This window comes from Notolepis coatsorum (genome assembly GCF_963971535.1).
Source record: "Notolepis coatsorum genome assembly, chromosome: 1".
Classification (NCBI taxonomy): domain Eukaryota; kingdom Metazoa; phylum Chordata; class Actinopteri; order Aulopiformes; family Paralepididae; genus Notolepis; species Notolepis coatsorum.
Genome location: NC_140165.1, coordinates 90962805 through 90977231, shown reverse-complemented (window position 1 = coordinate 90977231; position 14427 = coordinate 90962805). Strand labels below are relative to the sequence as shown.

At 43.5% G+C, this 14427-nt stretch overlaps 1 protein-coding gene across 1 annotated transcript in view; it reads right to left on the bottom strand.

Annotated features, from left to right (window-relative positions):
* Positions 1 to 696: 696 nt before the first annotated feature.
* The window catches only part of LOC311242205 (uncharacterized protein), a gene marked incomplete at both ends in the record, with an annotated part of 46786 nt that continues 33055 nt past the window's right edge, over positions 697 to 14427 (bottom strand). The window contains one exon of the mRNA XM_084331160.1: positions 697 to 1773. Coding sequence (XP_084187286.1) covers positions 697 to 1773 — 1077 coding nt within the window. The remainder of the gene's footprint in view (positions 1774 to 14427) is intronic.

Here is a 14427-nt window from a genome sequence, read left to right as displayed (position 1 = left end):
GTTATTACTAGTATAACTTATTAGATATAGCAAAGTTCCTTGGCCACTTGGATATGTAAAGAGAGAGAGAGGGGGAGGGGGGGGGGGGGGGGGGCAGGCTATCGACAGTAAAAGCAATGGTTCCATGCTTTTATTCCATTGGTTTTAAAGGGGGAGGTAAAACCATTCCAATCAATTCCATTCCAGTCCATTCCATTGCAATTAAGTTAATCCCAGTGCATTCCATTGGTTTGGGGAGGAAATTAAAGAGGAATTACTGCTTTGGAAGAAACGTGTTTGTGTTTGCAAAAAGCAAACTGTCCAAGGCCTTGGGGAAGGAGCATAATACATATTGTAATGACTGTATTCCAATCCGTTGAAGAGTCGTCTGCAGCATAACTGTCATGCACGTGTCCCAGGAGAGGAACGGTTGGGTTGGTGACGTCATACATCATATTTCAAAACATCTCAAACCACTCCTTCCTCTTGCAAAATGTGAATTCTATAGGGATCCACCTGGTTCTCGGGATTCCACCCCACTGTCTCATTCTAGAATCCAATCTCATGAACATCCTTACATTCATCCTTCAGGTCCACTCTTTCCCTCCTCTCTCTCTCTCTCTCTCTCTCTCTCTCTGGTTCTCTCTCTTCGTTCCGTCTCAGTTTCGCGGTGTACCGAGCAGCCGTCCATAGAGGAGGAGCGTCGTCATCATCCTCCTATAGCTGCGTGGTGACAGAGTCTTCTATGACCTCACAGGTGTCCTCTATGACATCACTGCAGTGTCCCACCCACCCTCCCATCAGCATCACCCTCCCCCTTGCCCTTCCCAACTCTCCCTGATCTGCTCTCACCCCCCCTCCTCCTCCTCCCCCTCCTCCCCCTCCTCCCCCACCTCCCTCGAAAACGTCCTCGCTGGAGTCCAGCAGGCGCGAGCTGGACTCTGAGATATTGGAAGCACAGTGCAGGGATTGGCAGGGACACGGGGGCGGGAGGGGCAGCGCCAGGAGAGAGTCCCTCCCGTTGGTTCTCCGAGGGGAGAGGGCGGGGTTACTGTTGTCGCGGCGACCGATCTGGTTCAGGTTGGTCTCGCTCCTGGTCACGTCACCGAGGGGTCCCAGATCGAGGTCCCCGTGACCCCCGCCCAGGGGGCGGAGCAAGCCGTCGGAGATGGTGTAGGACTGAGGGGATTGGACGAGGGGGAGGGGCGGGGCCTTGCGCTCCGGGCGGGAGAACAGGTAGGAGAGGCGCTTGAAGGAGTCCGTCTTGTTGTGGGTGGACGAGAAGCGCTGGAGGCGGCTCCGTGTGCGAGCGATGGAGGAGGAGAAAGAGGAGGGCGGTTCGGAGGAGGAGGAGGAAGGGAGGACAGTGGGGGAGGTGGAAGACGGCAGGGGAATGACGGTCGTTTTCAGCCCGTTGCTCTTTGGTTTGCCCTCCTCCTCCTCCTCCTCTTCCTCTTCGCCCCATCCCACCTCCCTCTCCTCCTCCCCCTCCCTGTCCCCCCCCTCCCCCCGGCTCTCCTTCTGGGTCATCCCGGAGATGGAGCGCACCAAGGCGGAGACGGTGTATCTGGGCGCAGGGGTGGGGTCATCATCCAGCGGGCTCAGGAAGCTCACGCCCATCGAGCTGAGACCCGCTCCTCCGTCTCCTCCCGATTCGCTGTCGTCCTCCGAGGCCGCCGCCCCCTCATCTTTCATTGGCTCGCTGGAGGAGGAGTATTGCCGTCGGGGAAGGCGCCGGTTGCCAAGGAGATCGAGAACCTCGTAGCGGAAACTGGAGATGTCCTGTTTCAACTCCTACAAGAGAGAGAGATATTATAATAATAATAATAATAATAATAATAATAATAATAATAATAATAATAATAATAATAATAATAATAATAATAATAATAATAATAATAATAATAATAATAATAATAATAGAGATCCTGTTTTAAACACTCTCTCTCTCTCTCTCTCTCTCTCTCTCTCTCTCTCTCTCTCTCTCTCTCTCTGTGTCTCTCCTCTATTAGATGGTAGATACATGCAGGGACTCTCTCTCTGTCTCTCTCTCTCTCTCTCTCTCTCTCTCTCTCTCTCTCTCTCTCTCTCTCTCTCTCTCTCTCTCTCTCTCTCTCTCTGTGTCTCTCCTCTATTAGATGGTAGCTACTGTGGGATAAAATCAATCAATTTATGTCCCTAGATACATGTATTAATGTATTCCTATTATCAGGTCTCAGCCTGTAGTTATTTTAGCATGTCTGTGGCCTGACTGAGGTGTCACAATCTATTTGTTACCGGAAGGGTCAGTGCAGCTGTTGGTAAAAAGCCACACAGCCCCAAGAACTGATGAGGTGACGGGTTTGGCTGACCACTGACAGGGAGCATTGTCAGGATCTAGAATAATGTATAATACCTATGAATCAATCCATTTATCTATTGTAAGAACCATAAGATATCTACAAATGTGTGTACCATTAAAATGTGTTATTATGATATGGTATTAAAACAGGCCTATGTGTCACCATGACCCCAGCTGTCTGAAACTACCAGGAGACAGATGTAATTCTAGACCCTTGTCATTTCAACTGTTTACCTTATATAGACATTGTTTAAAGTCCAGAACCTTTCTTCATGCTAATTTGGAAGGAAGGCACCTCATTCGCTCAGAACACCAACCACCTGACTATAAAAATGACAATGTGATTCGGATCGAGAGACTTCTGCTCGGCCTTCACCAAAGCTAAGTTGGAACTCTCCACTCTCAGCTGTTTGTGTAAATACTCTGTAATATTGAATATTCACTCTGTAATAAATATTTGATTGCTAACACCCTCTCCTCATCTTTCAAGGTCAATAAAAGAATATGCCTTATCAGATGGTGACCCCGACGTGATTGACCTTGACGTTAAGGACGGACGAAGGGCAACTGGCAAACACTCGTAGAACGGATCCATTTAAAAACGGTGAGCCAGAGCCTGTTTAAACTCAAAATCTGCATAGATTAACTATTGTACATTATAATCTACGAGTGTTGGTCAGAGGCCCTGTCCGTGGGGTGATTTCTATAATTGGCTTAAGCAAAATGGACATATCAGCAAAGGAGTGAATAGACAATATTACAACCCCGGGTTTTCTTATTTTCTATTTTTAAGTCCTGTCGAAGGCCTGCAGCAGTACAATTAAGAAATCTCTCCAGAGGTCTATAGGAAAAGACCATAGTGTAACCCGGTAACCCAAGACCTCACGGAGGCCTGGCTCTATACAGGGACTAGAACCCTGGTAGGAGGAGACCATAGTCAGTGTAAACCGGTAACCCAAAGACCCTCAGGGCCTGGCTGTAATACAGGGACTTGAACCCTGGCCAGAGTTTATTAGTAGACAAAAAAATAGGATTGCTGTTCTGGAATGCGTTGGAATTACGAGCAGATTACGAGCGAGCGATTGATCTGCCTCGCTTAGTCCTGTATTAGTCTCTAAATTGCGTCAGCCAACAATCCTAGTTAACAAAGTAAACTTAGTCGATTAAAAAGGTTAGTTGATAATCTTGATAATCTTAACTGCATGACTTGTGTAAACAGAGAGTAATTGGGTAGGTATTATTATATGTTCTGATGGTAATGGCATGCCTTGAAAACTCATGGAGTTCTCAAGATCAGGTTACATTGCAGTGATTAGGGAAGGGTGGGTTAAAAGACAAATCTCAACAAGAAAGACTGGATGAAATAGACATTCTTGATGTATTTGATTCTATCAAATATTAATAGAATTGAAGTCAAAAGCATTCAGAGGTTTCAAGATTTACACAGGGGAAAGGGGGAAATAGCATATAGGCTTGACTGGCGAATTGGCAGAAGTTGGCATAAGTTGTTGTCTTTTCTAACAAGCAAGCACACACACACACCCACACCCACACACACACACACACACACACACACACACACACACACACACACACACACACAGGGCATTATTGCCCTTAGCCTATAGTGCAAACAGATTACATATAGGAACACACATCTATAGCATGACAGTGAGATTCACATGATTCTGGAATGCATGGTGAGTGTGAATAAATGTGGAAATTGTTTTTGTCTAGCCTGTGTTTGAATAGAAGATCCCGGGAACAATTTAGTCGTGATGTAAAAAAGCTCCTTAGTTAATTGAATAGTCACTAATCAAACCTTGTTTTATTAGTTATTTTGAGCATGGCTCAGTGCAGTAAGTCAGTGTATACACTGTAAGCAGGAAAAGCAGTTATTTGCGCCACAAGTAATACGATCTCATAACAGGGAGTGTCAGATGTCACTCACCTCAGATACCTCACACCTCCCCTGTATTCTTCAAAATCACCCTTTCACAATCGGTGTAAGCAATGTTAATATGGACTTCTGTTATGTGTGAGTCAATGATCACACCCGGGTTGTACCAAAACGTACATACATGTCCAAAACACTCGCTTGTTAAGAGTCCACACAACTGTTCGCTTGCGTATATACAACAACAACATAACTTCCGGTGCCCGTCGTAACTTTTCACGCTGTCACACTTTATTCTTCAAACGTACTTCCACTCTGACACAAGGCAGCCAAACCGGAGTTTAGCTTTGCTAAATTGAGCACACATCAAGCTTCCGGTTTAACAAAGTAAAAGTCCCATAGAAAATTACACCGTATAACTAAAACATTGGAAATCCAATTTCCTTTATAAAATTATAATTAGGAAACGAAATTGGATCCTTTACAGTCTGTAAATAACATGTGTTTGTGAATGGTTGTGCTAATGAGTAATGGCATTAACGATTCTCCTTTTTCGCTGGTCCCATCACTCAAAACATTTATTTCCGTCGTTTTCCAATCGCCCCCCTCGCAACAGGAGGTGTGTTTTGGTTGTATTTGTGGACGTCAGACGCAGCTGTCGTCGGCCACAGCGCCTCTAGCTAAAACAGAAGTCACATTTAGCTTTTTATTTTTTAAACTATATTTAATCGCATCTGGAGGATGGGGTGTTCTGCCGCAGCGTCTGCCCCCCCGTGCCAACCAAGCAGGCTAACTGCGCCAATATATATGATACGTGTAAACATAATCAGAGTGGACCATTCGCGCAAATATCATCCGAGTTTAAGAGAGGGGACCGGGGTCCGGCTAACCAGAATAACACACCCTAACACTGCCTCTCGCAACTACAATTACAAATGTATTTGGCCCTTTAAATGTTAAATAACCTCCTTTTCCGCGGCGCTACGATAAGCGACGTGTGGCTAAATCTTTCATTATCAAGGACTTCCTAGAAATCTGTGACAGATGCGCACCGACCGAAAATACTAGTGCATGTGTGGATTTTAGAATGCCCTGAATGTAACCAGCGTGCAAGGGTGTGAAGTGAATGGGTCGGTCACGTGTGAGGAGCAAGTTGTGGTTTCTAAAGAGAAGGACAATCATCTCTCCTAACCAAATGGATGAAACCTTATTATTATTTATATAACAAAATAATTGCTCTTTTCAGGTCATACTGGACAAAATAAAGAACTGAAATAATATGAATACCTTTGCTGTATTAGAATCCAGCTTTAGAATATATATTTGTGTCCAATGTAATATGAATGGTAAAAGAGAGACCTCAAACTGTAGTCGTTTAAATTATTATATCATAAGCATCTTATGTCACCATAAATCAAGCCAAACCATACGTTTTAGGAATAAAATACACATTGCAGTCAAAATGCTCGCCGTACACAGCTTTATTAGACAGAAATATATGGCCAAGCTTTGCACGGTTGCACTGCACCTCCCATTCGTAAGAATTATATTTGCAATTGCAGTTTAATCTATGTTGTGAGCTAAATCAACATGGCTCTGGCTGCGTGTGATGGGGGAGCCACACACACAAATGCTTGCCCCGGAGAGAGTGCTTTTTACAGTATAGAAAACAGTGAATAGAAAAGGAATGCCGTAAATCCTCTAATAGTGGAGAGGACGGGCCTCTTTGATAAATACAGACAAAATAAATATAGGCCGGCTTCCAATACAAGGTTGCATGATCATGCCGTGATACAGAATGAGATAAACTCTTGGAAAATTCAGGTTAAGCACTGTCTCTCTCTATCGTTCCCACTACACTCTGACCACATTAACGGGTTTCCCTACTCTCCAACTTCAGTGTGTGAATTACATTAATCAATATTTAAATAATGTTAGTCTAAATAAATGAAATTAAGGCCTGCCTCTTATATAGGCCTCTAAAGGCCTGGTGCTCTTTGCAGCTGAGGTAAATACAAGACCTGTCCAATATTAGAGAAGATACGGTATACTATACAATACAAAATACAATCTGAAGTATGACTTAAAATCTAAATACAGTGAGGTACAATTATGCAGACAATACAAAACTTTAAGGTAAGGTGCAAATGGGTTATGAATATAGTACAAATCTCTTCAATAATAGATAAATAAAATGTAGTGTTAAAGTGCTTAAAGTTAGTGTTAAGGTGAGTGTTTGTTTAAAAGAGGGCCTGGGAAATTAATAGAAGTTTAAAGGACAAAAGATAGACGTGTAGAATAACTACTTCCCAAAAATAATAGATTGTCCAAACGTCAAGTTCCAATACACTATCCTCGCGCCTGTGTGTCTCTCTAGCTCTGAGCAGACAAATAGACGCAAGGCATTCTGGAACTTGTATTCCTACCAACTAATGTGACGATGGACGTAAATAATAGTATCTCTTGGCTTTAATGTAATGTAAATGTGAACAATAATCGATATTAACATATAAAATATAATTCATTAATCATGTAACCTGGCCTATTAAGTTACAACCAATAGAAGCACAACTTTGATGGGTGGATTGAGTGATTGAGTATTGACTGCTGACTTGATGAATGGGGTGTCTGATTGATAAATGGATGAGTGGTTGACAATTGAGTGACAGAAAGTAATTGAGTATATTTTTAGATCAACTGTGAGTAAGTAGTGCATTGCGGATAAGTGATTTACATCATAATTTATATATTGACGGCTTCCTGTTGTACTGATTAGATGCTGTCATTCTTGGCATAGTTAAATCTCATTATGAAGTGTTCAACCTGGTTGACACGGAATTACAGCTCTGGGGGACTATTGATAAGGGATGTATTAATATGATGGACTACAATGGAAGTAGTCAATTGTTGTCCTGCCTCTCTCTCGCTCTTGCCCTGCGTGTTCAAACCATGTCAGGGATGGACGCGTTATGTTGTCAGACAGTACCGCTTTGGTTCAACATTTTCTTTCTACCAAAAAACGAATGTCCTTTCAAGGGAACAATTATCAAGACGTTTTGTCTGGACGAGTCCAAAAATTCAAAGCAGTGACTACAGTGGAGCTAGGATTTTCTGGTGAAAAGATGGCCGCCGGCAACCAAATTCAAGTTAAAGTGGCGTGTTTAGCCTCTATTCTGGCCGGAAAAGATCCAAACTAACCTACCTGTACTGGTTCATCAAAAACTCTCCTACCCATACTGGCCCATCCTAACTTACCTATACTGGTCCAATTGTTCATAAAACAACAGGGTAAAAGAGGGGTTCTGATTAGGGGGTAAATACTGTAAGTCAACATTAGCATAGGTGTTTGTGTTTAAGACTGGTTGACAGCAGCAGCTGACCAGTGTCCAGGGACCTGGTCTCCTTTAGATTAGACCATGCTGGTAGTCATGGCACGATCGATGTCACTCTCTTTTGGGGAAAAGGTATACTGCAGTTGAATTTAGGTTTTCATGGATCGGGTAATCAATCAAAAAGTGTATCCTATCATCCTGTCCTATAATTCCATATCTTAAGACTTGGTTCCGATACAAATTAGAAGACAGATAAAATAATTGATATTACCTAATTTTGGCCAAAATTAAGTTATTTTAATTAAAACCAGTATTGCGATGCTTGGAAAAAGAATACATTTAAAATTGGACAAAACCACAGGGATAATTTGGAATGAATAAATAGCTTAAGTATCTTTAATTTACTAGGGTTAAATAATAAGGCCATCACGAAAGGGGGGTGAATCCTGAATTACCTTATTGTGCCCCGTTTGTCTGTCTGTTTCTTTCTTTCTTTAAGTGAGTCATTAATAAGTGTTTCAATGTGTATCTTATTTGTTTTGTTCCTTGTGCTTTTGAAAAATTGAGGAAGCTTGAAAGTAAAGAGTGTGAGGAGAGTATTGTAAGAATATAGAAACCTTTGTAGCACCTTTTTACATTTGTTTATTGATAGGTTCAATTTGATTACATCATTGGAAAAAGAGATGGAACGTAGGATAACAATTAGAATAATATTAACAATAATAATTTTACATTGTTGTTCTGTTACCGTGCAGTTTAGATTAAATTCTCGGGTTACTGTTTTCAGTGGGAGGAGTAAATTTAAGGGAAATTTAAAGGGGGGGGGATTCCGGGGACAGATACTTAAATAAATGTTTTAAGTTGAAAATTAAGGATATATATAAAGACAGAGAATGCCACAATAGGAGACTTTATGGAAAATAGTTCCTAATTAATGAACGGGGGCTACTTCACTATATTTACTAGACTTATAGGTTGGTTTAGTACTCAACATCAGAAAAATAATGAACAAGTTCAGAGGTCAACCCTGAATGGTTCTAGAATATAATCAAGTTAGCTGAGGAGCTGCTACCTGCCCAGAGGAAAAGACCAAGAAGCGTTTGGTTGCTCCATTGCTAGTGTCATCACACATCTAGAACATTTGGCTCACCGGAGGGAGAAGAATCCGATACATGTTACAGCCACAGCCAGGCTCTCTCCCTCTCTCTCTCCCCTGTCTGGCAGCAGTCTCCACGCCCTTATATGGGCAGCTTCCTGTCCCTCCTTCTCCACGCCATCTACCTGGTCAACCTACACACCTGAGGCTCATCAGATCATCACCGAGGCTGGATATGAGGCCTGTGCCCCTGCCACTCCCCATCCGAGGGAGGCTCCACCACCGTGGATCACACAACCCCGGACTACTCTTCACTCGTGGACGTCTCCAGCCTGGACACAGCCCGGTGTCACATGGAGCGACCTCCTTGCTATACATTCAGCATGAAGCAGCGGCGAATACATGAAGGGGGAAAAGATGTTGTCTCCCGCAGATTGCAGACTTGGGAAAGGAGTATGGTATGAGTAAGAGCGGCCACAACACATGCTAGACTGTGAAAAGAACAATGTTGACCACTTTTGCTATAGACAATTCATCACCAGTGACCCTTGGACCCTTCATCACCAGTGACCCTTGGACCCTCAACTACATTGCAGGAGTTACATACAGTATATATGTTATCAACAGCAGAAGACTATACTATAACAAGGAGATCATAGGATTTATTTCATTTATAAAAATGTCTCTGCCCCTGGAATCCGATATAAGGTTTGATATGTTATATGAATTAAACTGACGCAACCAGTTATGATATGAGTTATATACGTTATACTATCAGTACATAGGTAAGCAGATGTAGTCTATTTATGCCTTTTCATTTAAATTTGGAAACAGATATCACTGTTGCATACAAAGGTTTACATCGATTGAAAGTGAGTATGAAAAGTATGAAAGTGAACCAGATGGGAAGTCAATAAAGACTCCGGAACATTTTTCCACCCCAGGCTTGCCCTACTGGTAAAATGAAAGGAATTTTTGAGTGAATGAAAGTTCTCCTCATATTGATTATCATTGCTATATTTTGATTCACCACGCAAAAGGGGGGTGGTATTTTATTTCAATACATAACTATGAGGGTCCCCGTTTTTCCATTCCCTTTTCCTTGATGATTTATAGAGCCAGTGTTTATTTCCTTGTATTATGGATGTGTTATACAACTGTACTATTGATGCTCTTATTGTGTACTATTGATGCTCTTATTGTTCAGTTTTATGCCTTATGTTCTACTGCTTATGCAGTCTCACCCTTTGTGTATTCTGAGGAATACGATCGCTAAGGCCAGTGGGATGGTGAGTAAGAGTTTCCCCTGCAAAAGTAACGACTGGTCGCAGGGGTTTTCGCGCTCATACAAAGGGTTGGAGGTTTTTTTCATATCATTATGGTTGGTGTTCTGAGAGTTTTGGTCATTTTGTTTTATATCTTTAGGTTGTTCACATCATTAATGATGTGAAAGGGGGGATTGTGGGATAAAATCAATCAATTTATGTCCCTAGATACATGTATTAATGTATTCCTATTATCAGGTCTCAGCCTGTAGTTATTTTAGCATGTCTGTGGCCTGACTGAGGTGTCACAATCTATTTGTTACCGGAAGGGTCAGTGCAGCTGTTGGTAAAAAGCCACACAGCCCCAAGAACTGATGAGGTGACGGGTTTGGCTGACCACTGACAGGGAGCATTGTCAGGATCTAGAATAATGTATAATACCTATGAATCAATCCATTTATCTATTGTAAGAACCATAAGATATCTACAAATGTGTGTACCATTAAAATGTGTTATTATGATATGGTATTAAAACAGGCCTATGTGTCACCATGACCCCAGCTGTCTGAAACTACCAGGAGACAGATGTAATTCTAGACCCTTGTCATTTCAACTGTTTACCTTATATAGACATTGTTTAAAGTCCAGAACCTTTCTTCATGCTAATTTGGAAGGAAGGCACCTCATTCGCTCAGAACACCAACCACCTGACTATAAAAATGACAATGTGATTCGGATCGAGAGACTTCTGCTCGGCCTTCACCAAAGCTAAGTTGGAACTCTCCACTCTCAGCTGTTTGTGTAAATACTCTGTAATATTGAATATTCACTCTGTAATAAATATTTGATTGCTAACACCCTCTCCTCATCTTTCAAGGTCAATAAAAGAATATGCCTTATCACTACATGCAGGGACTCTCTCTCTGTGTCTCTCCTCTATTAGATGGTAGCTACATGCAGTGGTGCAGTCGCGGTCACACCCGGTTACACGCCGTGTTACCAGATCACTGAGGCAGAAGTACGCGCACGGATGTGTACTCGCGTGTACGCGCACACAAAAATGCGCTGTATCCATTCGTTGTGACTAGTACCCGGCCACCGTTTTACATAACAAAAAGCGCAGGTAGACTAAGTGTCTGGGTGTTGGCTATCTGAATGCATCTCCCCCTTCATTCTGTGTGACACAGGCAGTGGAGGTGAATACTAATGTGGCTCGGAATTCGTGATGGGGGTCTACCTGCTTATGATATTGAATCAAGCGCCTGTGCTGCGCGCCAGCTTTCCACGCGCACATTCACACAAATAGAGAGCAAGAAGAGCTTGTATGATAGAAAGATTGCACTTGCGTATATGCGCTTGTGTGTGTGTGTGCGTGTGTGTGTGTGTATAAATCAGTTCTGTGCGCATGCACGTACCCGCGCGTGCACGTGGCGTGGCGTGTTACCAGTTCCCATATTAGGACTGCACCACTGGCTACATGCAGGGACTCTCTCTCTCTCTGTCTCCCCTCTATTATATGGTAGATACATGCAGGGATTCTCTCTCTCTTTGTGTCTCAGAGGAGAGGAGGAGGAGAGAAGAGAGGGGAGAGAAGAGGAGGATGAGGGAAGAGAAAAAGAGAGGGGGATGAGAGATGAGAGAATACGAGGATGAGAAAAGAGAGGGAAGAGGAAAGGAGGATAAGAGAAGAGAGGAGAGGAGAGGTAGCGGGGGAAAAGAGGGGAGAGGAGGATGAGAGAAGAGAGAAGAGGAGAGGAGGAGATAAGAGAAGAGGAGAGGAGGATGAGAGAAGAGAGGAGAGGAGAGGAGGAGGAGAGAAGAGAGGAGAGGAGGATGAGAGAAGAGAGAAGATGAGAGGAGGAGGAGAGAAGAGAAGAGAGGAGAAGAGGAGAGAAGAGAGGAGAGGAGGATGAGAAAAGAGAGGAGAGAAGGAGAGAAGAGAGGAGAGAAGAGGAGGAGAGAAGAGAGGAGGATGAGAGAAGAGAGGAGGAGGATGAGAGAGGAGAGGGAAGCGGAGAGGAGGATGAGAGAAGAGAGGAGGGGAGGAGAGAAGAGAGGAGAGGGGGGAGAGAATAGAATAGGAGAGGAGGATGAGAGAAGAGAGGAGAGGAGGAGAGAAGAGAGGAAGATGGGAGACGAGAGGAGAGGAGAGAAGAGAATATGAGAGGAGGATGAGAGAAGAGAGGGAAGAGGAGAGGATGATGAGAGAAGAGAATGGAAGAGAGGAGGATGAGAGAAGAGAGGAGAGGAGAAGAGGATGAGAGAAGAGGGAAGAGGATAGGATGATAACAGAAGAACGGGAATAGGAGAGGAGGATAAGAGAAGAGAGGAGAGGAGGGTGATAGAAGAGAGAAGAGGAGGATGATGAGAGAAGAGGGAAGAAGATGATGAGATAAGAGGAAAGAAGATGATGAGAGAAGAGGAGAGGAGGATGAGAGAGGAGAGGGAAGCGGAGAGGAAGATGAGATAAGAGAGGAGAGGAGGATGAGAAGAGAAGAGAGGAGAGGAGGATGAGGAGATGAGGAGAGAGGAGAGGAGGAGGATAGAAGATAGGAGAGGAAAGGAGGATGAGAGAAGAGAGAAGAGGAGAGGAGGATGAGAGAAGAGAGAAGAGGAGAGGAGGATGAGAGAAGAGAGAAGAGGAGAGGAGGATGAGAGAAGGGAGGAGTGGAGAAGAGAGGATGAGAGAAGAGAGGAGGGAGGAGAGAAGAGAAGAGAGGAGAAGGGGGAGATAATAGAATAGGCGAGGAGAATGAGAGAAGAGATGAGAGGAGGAGAGAAGAGAGGAAGATGGGAGAAGAGAGGAGAGGAGGAGAGAAGAGAATATGAGAGGAGGATGAGAGAAGAGAGGGAAGAGGAGAGGAGGATGAGAGAAGAGAATGGAAGAGAGGAAGATGAGAGAAGAGAGGAGAGAAGAGGAGGATGAGAGAAGAGGGAAGAGGATAGGATGATAACAGAAGAAAGGGAAGAGGAGAGGAGGATAAGAGAAGAGAGGAGAGGAGGGTGATAGAAGAGAGAAGAGGAGGATGATGATAGAAGAGGGAAGAAGATGATGAGATAAGAGGAGAGGAGGATGAGATAAGAGGAGAGGAGGATGAGGTAAGAGAAAAGAAGATGATGAGAGAAGAGGAGAGGAGGATGAGAGAGGAGAGGGAAGCGGATAGGAAGATGAGAGAAGAGAGGAGAGGAGGATGAGAAGAGAAGAGAGGAGAGGAGGATGAGAGAAGATAAAATAAGAGGATGATAGAAGAGAGAAGAGGAGAGGAGGATAAGAGAAGGGAGGAGATGAGGAGAGAGGAGAGGAGGAAGATAGAAGAGACGAGAGGAAAGGAGGATGAGAGAAGAGAGAAGAGGAGAGGAGGATGAGAGAAGAGAGAAGAGGAGAGGAGGATGAGAGAAGAGAGAAGAGGAGAGGAGGATGAGAGAAGAGAGAAGAGGAGAGGAGGATGAGAGAAGGGAGGAGAGGAGGAGAGAGGATGAGAGAAGAGAGGAGATGATGAGAGAGGAGAGGAGGATGAGAGAAGGGAGAAGAGGAGATGAGGATGAGAGAAGGGAGGAGAGGAGGAGAGAGGATGAGAGAAGAGAGGAGAGGAGGAGAGAGGAGAGGAGGATGAGAGAAGGGAGGAAAGGAGGAGAGAGGAGAGAAGGAGGAGAGAAGAGAGGAGAGGAAAGGAGAGGAGGATGAGAGAAGGGAGTGGATACACCAGGGTTAAGTTGGATTATTATTTCTAGAAGCTATTTCTTATCCTGACTCAGAGTAACACAAATTAAACAAAGCATTGTAATAGTTTTTAGTAAACACATTTGATTACCATGGCATGGATTTAAGCATCAAAGCTTCAAAGTCCTACTACTTATTTTGTGTTATGCTGCTATTTCTAAACCATTATATATAGCATATGGAGACAGAACTCCCCACTTGGCAGATTAGAGGCACTTCTCACAGGCCACATTTTCATCATCGCAGGGTAAATGAATAACATGAACTACGGTCTTGTTCCATTGTGTTACAGTCATTCCAGTGAGACGGCATGCACAACTCCAGGGCCCTCATTTATCAACAATTCATAGAAAGTGTTATATTTTCGTTCTTAAGCCCAGAATTTAGAATGTGTGTACGCACCGAAAAATCTGGATTTATCAACCGTGCGTACACGGGTCCTACGCACACTCCGTGTTGATAAATACCATTTGTTCTATGCTCCGCGCTCGTGCACGATTTAAAGTATTTGCATATAGAACCGCCCGTAATTAACCATATACGGTAATGAAACAACCCCATGAAATGTGGAAACGTTTTTCAAAATGCTATAAAATGGAAATTAACCACTTAAAAAACAATCCGTTTCGATAATTTCTACTGCAAACAAGTCATTGATAAGCGACAGGCAGATTAGACACATAGTCATAATGTAAGACAGAGATTATGCGTTCACAACGCTATCATTGAAGTGGGTGTTGGCATTTAACCATGTTTCCAATGTTAATGGCTGGCACTCAAAATGTAGAAGCTGTGT